At 40.0% G+C, this 7,827-nt stretch overlaps 1 protein-coding gene across 3 annotated transcripts in view; it reads right to left on the bottom strand.

Annotated features, from left to right (window-relative positions):
* Window positions 1-544: 544 nt before the first annotated feature.
* The window catches only part of LARP7 (La ribonucleoprotein 7, transcriptional regulator), a 33,303-nt gene continuing 26,020 nt past the window's right edge, over window positions 545-7,827 (bottom strand). For all 3 annotated transcript variants that reach the window (XM_031063846.1, XM_031063844.1, XM_031063845.1), the window contains 3 exons: window positions 7,081-7,240; window positions 5,031-5,122; window positions 545-1,053 (listed from right to left, as the gene is read on the bottom strand). In XM_031063846.1, coding sequence (XP_030919706.1) covers window positions 973-1,053; window positions 5,031-5,122; window positions 7,081-7,240 — 333 coding nt within the window. In that variant the 3' untranslated portion in view covers window positions 545-972. The remainder of the gene's footprint in view (window positions 1,054-5,030; window positions 5,123-7,080; window positions 7,241-7,827) is intronic.

The following is a 7,827-nucleotide window of genomic DNA, read 5'->3' on the forward strand; positions in this document are numbered from 1 at the left end:
CTGCCCTCTGGGAGGAATCCTCATACACCATTTCCAAGAACCACCAGCAAGTTCTTCCCCTCCAGCCCCAAAGCTGATCCCTTATCTTGCACTTTTCCCCTCTGGACTCTCGATATCTTCAGTCTGACCACTGCTATTCCCTCTCCATTCAGACTCAGCCAAACAGAAGTGAAACCTTGCAGAGAATTCCAGTTTCACGTTTGCTTTTCCTCTTTTTCAGATTGCTGGTCCTCCATGAAATACCTTAAAGCCACTAAAATCATCATCCTAACTTGTGAATGATACAACTTGAACACTTATCTGCAAGTGAGTAACAAGATGGAGATGTACCAAACACACTCTTATTTCTTCTTCTGAAGATTTCTCTAAAAAATAAAAAAAAATCTAAATTCAGTTTAGTGTGTATTTATACAAGTAAATTTCCTTCCAAACTCCTCAGTGGAAGATTTCCTGCCAGCCCTACCCACTTGAAAATAACAGAAGATTATTTTCCTCTATTTCCAAACAGCTTGATGGATTAAAAGGAGGCCTAGAGAGGTTTATGTAGCATTTACCACTTTTATTATTTATAGTCTCATAAAAAGCAAATGGAAGAATTAGAGATACACAACTGAAATTCTCAAGCATTTTATTTTATAACCTAGTGTATAAAACATACAAAAAAACCAAACCAAAAACAAAACAAAACAAAACAAAAAAAAAAAAAGAGAAAATCCCAAACAAGTGGAAGTGAACTAAAGGAAGATCTCATAATACACATGTTCCAAAAAGCTTTACCTAAGGGCTCAGAAGCAGGAAACATTCAGCCTAGTAAAAATGGGGTTCAGAACCAATCTTCACACTTGCAGTCTGCAGAGTTCTGGCTCCAAGGGCCCAGGCTGGGTTGCTGGAAGCAGCAGTGGTTGTGGGGGCTGGTGTTGGATGTTTTGTCTGGAACAGCTACAGTTCACTTCCAAGCCCACATCAGCCCTGTTAGTTGTCATCAGTGAAGCGAATGTGTTTGCTTGTCTGTTGGGTCTTCTCCAGCCGCATCCTTTCAGCTTTGGCAATCAACTGCAAGCAGCAAAAATGATGTGGAAAATCAGAGGAAAACCATATTGTTAGGATTTGACTGTATAATCATAATATATTCTATTCCTCCTTCCTCCCTACATGGTTGAAGACATCAAAATGGCAATTTCAAAATCCTAAAATACAGCCTCATACAGCAAGTTAAAAATTCTATCCTTTTATTAGATTCATTTGGCTACTGATGTAGGAAAAACAAGGTCAAATCACAAAAAAAAGCCCAAAAAGAGTGCTTTATGAATATTGTGGAATTTTAAACAGGAAAAACCCCCACATATATCCCCAGCACACCACAGAAACTCCACATGAACGCACTGAAGAAAAATCACTGAGGCACAGAAACCACAAGAAACATACACAGAATAAAAACCCTTATAAACCCCATCCATGAACAAACACACAAACACATTGAGAACACACACAAAACTCCCATGTCATAAAAAATCCTAAACCCAGGCAAAAACATTGACGCTGAAACCACAAACTCCCATAAGAACACGCACAGCTACACAAAACCCCTAAAACCCACACAAGAACATGAAGAAACCACAAACTCCCCTAACACCACAAAAACACACACACAAACCACAAAACCCACAAATCAACACAAGAAAATACACAAAAAACCTCGTGGAGAAACACCACAAGCCAACACGACACCACAATCTGAGGGCACATAAAACCCCCACAGAATCCAACACAGGAACACTCAAAGGCACATACAGAGCACACAACTCCCCCCCTAAAAAAAACCCCACCAGGCTCCCTAAAAACAGCAGAAAAAACCCAAACCCACTAAGAAACACCAAAACCAACCTCTGAAAATATGTAATCTGCAAAAAAAAAAAAAAACCAAACCCAAAAGGAAAAAATTACCAAAACTCTTCCAAGCCTCTCAAAACAACTCCAAAGCCCCAGTACATGCAGAGAACTCTAAGTACATATAAAATCCCCAAATCCCACAAAAAAAAACCAGGCAGAGGCATGTACAGAACCCACAAAACCCATCACAATATACACAAAACCACACACACACAGCAACCACAAACCAACACAAGAAATCACACGAAAATGCACTCACACAGAACACAGAAGTACCACCTTTAAAAAAACCACAAAAAACCCAAAACAAAACACAAAAAAAAAAAATCACCATCCCCTCAAAAAACCAACACCAAATCAAATCAAAACAGCAACAAAACCAAACAAAAGCCCAGAGCAACTTCTCTGCTGGAGACTACTCAACCATACTAGCTGGAGTTATGTGGTCACTTGCACCCAGGCAATCCAGTGTGCCAGATTTGTTCACATACAAATCAAATTATTTATTACTTCTGCATATGGCTGAGTCCTGCACACAGCATGGAGGTGCACCTTGTGCTGCTGCACTCCCTGTGGCAGGCAAGATTTGAGGCTTTCCCAAGCAGCTTCCAGCAATAAAACTGACCTCAAGATGGCTAACTTTTATGCTCTGGTGCCTAAAAAAAAACCAGTTTAAAACAGTTCAGCCCTAAGAGGAAGCAGAGTACAGTGGTTTAATCCTTCAGCATATGGGATGGAGAATGCCAAACATGGGAAGGGAAGCTCTAAGATATGAGCTGCCCAGTTCATACTGCTGAGTGTTTCTATTAGAGAATTTGCAAGAGGATTTCCATTTCTAGCTCATCAATCCAGTAGCAGCACCTCTGTGTAACCACAGGGCTACTCCTGAATGCAAACAGGGATCCAGCCATTCCACAGACACCAGGGAAAGGTTTCACTTCCACTGGCACAGTTCCTATAATAAATCAGATGTCCAAAAGAGATAGGATATCCCAAGGCCCCTCAGAAAAGGCCTGGCCATCCTTTGGAATGAAAAAGGTGTCCCTGTCTTCCCTCCAGGCCTGGTAGACTGTCACCAATTTTTTTGATTGATTCAGGAAGTGAAATCTCTACCACTTGCTTTGGTTTTAGGCCCTGCACCAGCTGTGTGCTGCAGTGATCCTTAACCATTATCCTGAGGAAAGCAAAATGGGCCTGGATGTTTTAGAAAAAATGGAAAAGAGGAATCTCAGACTGCCTCAACTGTCCATGCATTCAACACTGATTCAAAGAAAATATAGATGCTTTAATTCCAATCATAATGCAGCTAACAGGCAGAAGGTTCCACTTCAAAATGGTGTAAGGGATTTCAAACATCATCAACAGAATAGAAAGGCACACTAATGGCACATTTTACTGAGTATGTTAAATTATTAATTTAATAATTATTTATAGTTATTATACTGCTTCTTTCTACCTTTGAGATCTTCACAAGAAATCGTCTTGGAAGTACTAAGGAAAAATTTTCAAATGGGAAAATATTAATGAACAGAAAAATATATTATCAGTCTGTATTTCAGGAATACAGACTGTAAAAAAGCGAGGAAGGGGTTAAAACTTACTGATTGCAGTGAGGCATTCTTGTCTTGATGTTTTGCTTAACAGCTTTAGCATTTAAATAGAATTCCCTGGCTTTGAAGTTCACACCTCCCTGTGTGGCAAGGTGATGGGCAGGGGGAAGAAGCAGGAGTTTGCATCCTTGTGCTGCCAATTGTTAGGCAGAACCCAGACAGTTTGTATTTGCAAGCCTAGATGAGGTACATTACTGCCCAATTTACACCAGCTTGGTCAACAAATACCAATCTTCAAAAGATGAAGAAGAGAAACTTGAGAGCAAGGGCTCCTACAGTCAAAATTAAAGTCAAAGGTCTCACTGGCACCTTTGGTTTCAAAAAGTAAAAGTACATTAAAAAAATCCTGGCAGCAATCAGAAAAATGTTCTAAAGATGTGGTTTTCAAATTCCAAATTCCGTTTCTGCTTATATTAAAGAAAAATGGCTCGAATCAATGCCATTTTCAGGCTTTCATGAAAATTAAATTAGACATTCGGGCAAATTCTTTATGCACATCTTTGTTTAAAAAAACTCAACTCATTTGTCTGCAGGATCTCTGAAAGAACATGCACACAAACAGGATAAGACATGCAAGATATGCCTTGTACAAGATAAGGTTTTGAGCTGTATGACTGCTGCTCCTTTAGGTCAATTAAATATTTACTTTCCATTTTATGTGGGGCAGGATTTTTTCCCTAACGTCCAGGAAACAAAGAGTCTCCAAAGTCAACAACAAATAATTAAGGTCAGATGATTCTGAAGTTTTGCAAGCTACAGCAAAAAAAAATCAGGCTAAAGCCAATTCAGAAACCTTATCTGGATTGTGTGTGAAGCAAACCTGGCAATAAAACGTCTGTGAAATACTCTCTGGCTCCTCTCTGTCAAGTCAGGGATCTGCCTGGCTTAGTCAAGGAACCCTTCATGGTGGAAGGAGCTGCTGGGGCTGCAGCAGAGGCTGCAAGTTCATTGCAACATTCCCTTAAGGCTGCAGCCCACAGGCTCAGCCAGGAGAAGGCTGCAGTGTCCCAGTTTGGAACTGGAAGCTGCACAGCCATGGATGCTGGCAGCAGCAGCCAGCTTTGGCTGGGGCTGACCACTCTGGGAACACACAGGATTCACCACAGCAAAATAAAACTGTGTTAATGGTGAGGGAAATGAGATTTGTTCTCAAGAAAATTATTTTCTGGATCATACTAGAGATTTAAGAGTGCAGCACTAGACTTGATTTCACGAGACCACATCAAGACTACTTAACTTATTAATGAGCTCATCCAGACAGGGTTTCAAAAGAAATCCAGCTTACAAATGAAGTTCAGTCATGGACTTAACTTTCTCCAGTTGTCCCTGCAATGACAAGCCTTGCACTTGTCAGCTGCAGCAGGACAGCCACACTGTATTCTGTGGCTGTAAAACCCTGCTGCCAGGTCAGTAGGAAGTGGTTTATCAGAATTAAAATACACAGGGTGTCAAACCACATGGAGCAATGCAGAAGCAGGGTCATGTTTGCAGCCCTGGCTGCAGAGGGAACAGCTGAGATTTGCAGGTTACCTTCTCTGTACCCCGCTTCTTTTCTCGAGGCTGGTTCAGCTTAGCTTGTCTGTCCACCAAAATCTTCTGCCAGTAACGCTGCTCATGGTCACCTTGGGGGAAAATGGACATGGAGCAATGTCAATAAACACAGCCACCAGAAGTGCATCCACTTCTCACACTCATTAAAACATCTGTTAGGGAAACCTAACAAGTATTTCCCCAGTAGTCTTAAATTTCCTATCCACAGAAGCCACACAGAATTGCTCTCTACCTGTCATCAGTTTTAGCTGAAGTTTCACCACAGCACACACAGGCCCCTTTGATTTACTGATGTACTCAACCTCTGACATATTTCAAACAGTTACCAAACAGGAGAAAAAAAAAAGTAATTACTGTAAGAACAATTGAGACTATTTTGTTTCATCAAAACCATTGCCTGGGGACCTCATGAGCTGTCAGGAATATTTGAACATGGGCAGCAACACAAAAGCAAAAAATTCAGCAGCTCTTCTCAGCAGCTACTTTGCAGAGAAGCAGTAGTTTGCCACTGTTCTTTCTGGTTTGTGATGTAATTATCACAATGGGAATTTTGTGATACCATTTTGCACGGTCTCAGGGTTCATCTTCAGCCACAGGGAAGTTTCTGAATGATCTCAGAAGAGATTCCTGCAGAAGTTCACATCTCAACGTGATCACAGATGCTTGCCATCTTGCCAGATGCCAAGCTGAAGATACTTAAAGTCAAATCCTGAAGAGTAAAATACTACTGGGAAATCTTTAGTCCCTGCTGTAGAGAGCATTAAAGATTCTTTCCTTCTCATCTCTCACCTTCTGCCACCAAGTAAAACAAAAATCCTAACTGTGAGTCCTTTGTGCATTCCTGGAAAGCTTTTCCATTCTCATTTCAATGAGCCAGTTAGAAAAAAAAAAAATCTTAAGACCATGAATGGAATGCTCCTACAATGTAGTACTTACTCCTAATCTCCTACTACACTCTGATGTAAGGACACCAAACCAGAGACAGACAGACACAGAGCACACAGCTGTAGAACACAAAATTTGAGGTTATTTCTGGATCTCTGAAACACAGAGCACACAGGAGACAAATCTATCTCCAAATGACATTAGCAGCACTCACTGAGTCTCAAACTTCAATTAACTTTGATATCATCATGAAGGTTAATGGTTCCATCAAAGCTTCTCCTCCTGCAATCCTTTACTGGCATCTACATTCCTGCACCCAGCAGACTGGGTCCTAAACCAGGATTTAGGCAAGTGTGGGGTGAAATATTTAAATAGAGATGAGGCAGTCTCATATTGACTGTTTTACCTGTTTGGTTTTTTTTTCCATATTACAGTTTTTGGTCCATCTTTCAAAGACAAAAGTTTAATGAATACAGCAAGTTTGACAGGCTTCCTCTTTATTTCTATTCCTCAATGCAACAAAGAGGCTTCTCCACACTTGGCAAACTAATCCAGTCTAATATAAGATACAAATTTAGAACAGCACAATCATTTCAGAAAGAAACAACACACATTAAAATGAAGTTGAAAAGTAGAGCCCTTCTTATTCTGGCCTAAATTATTCAACTTCCTGAAAAATAAGGATCAATTAGTGGGTAAGTGCTAAAACCCACTTTAAGTGTATCTGTGCTGTTAGATCCTTGCCATGCCATTTCACACATATGCTCAGTATTTTCAACCAAGTCTTCCTTTAAAATTCTTTTGCATTATCAGAATGTTCTATTCATAAAGCTGCAATGTGAATTAGGCTCTACAGCCCTTTGCCACTGAAAGTGAAGCAAATCAACCTAAAAAGAACAAAATTAAGTCTGTAATAGGAAGCAAAAATCATCATTTTGCTCTGAATGGTGGCATAAAATCCCTTTGTGTTTTATCAAGTTCACAGTAATTGCAAAACAAGAAGACTCCCAGGAAATAAAACTACTAAACATGCAATCTTTTTCTCCTGAGACATCTAAATATATCCATAAATTCATCAGGAATGATCCCATTCACAGTAATTAAGGCTTCTCCCATACTTTCATGAAAAAAAAAGAAGACTTACCAGTGAGAACTTCGAATTTCCAGTTGTTTTTGATCTGTATTTCTTTGTGTGATTTCATGACAGTCTGTGCATCCTCAGGAGTCTTGAAACGGACGTGGCATTCGGTGTCCCCCTCCAGCATGTCAACATAAGCCACCTCAGCCAGCACTGCCAGAGCATCCTGTCAGAGCATGACACAACACACACCATAAATCAGCCTTCAAAAAGGGAACTTAAAAAGAGAGACTTTTGACCATTCCATTTGGAGGTCGTTAACATTCTCAAGAAGGTCATGAAGTAGGAGAAAGTAATTGAACTTTGTCATTTAATCGATCAATCCCTTGTCAAAGAGTTTTGAATTAACATTTTTTCCTAAGAAGGTTATAACTGAATTCTAATTTATGAGCCTGCAACATCTTCCCATCTATCTCTCATCCTGCCCTCCCATTAACAATTTAAAGCAGTAATTCCTGGAAACCTTATGGTATCATTTTACTAATGGAGCATCACCCATTTATTTCAATGCTGTATTGGATTTTTTTCAAAAGTAAAAACTGTGCACTATAACATCGATAATCTCAGTCTAACAGAAAAATATCGGACTTGATTCTACACATTAAATGCACAAAAGCAAGCTCATGCATGGCAGATGATTTGAGAAAGGAGCAGTAGTAAAACAACTCTATCTTTATGAAGTGACCTCTGCCTGAATTTTCACTGACAGAAGGGAGAAGAGTCACAAATGCTCTTGCAGATGAAGCTGGTGAC

The sequence above is a fragment of the Geospiza fortis genome, unplaced genomic scaffold, assembly GCF_000277835.1.
Source record: "Geospiza fortis unplaced genomic scaffold, GeoFor_1.0 scaffold1278, whole genome shotgun sequence".
Lineage (NCBI taxonomy): Eukaryota > Metazoa > Chordata > Aves > Passeriformes > Thraupidae > Geospiza > Geospiza fortis.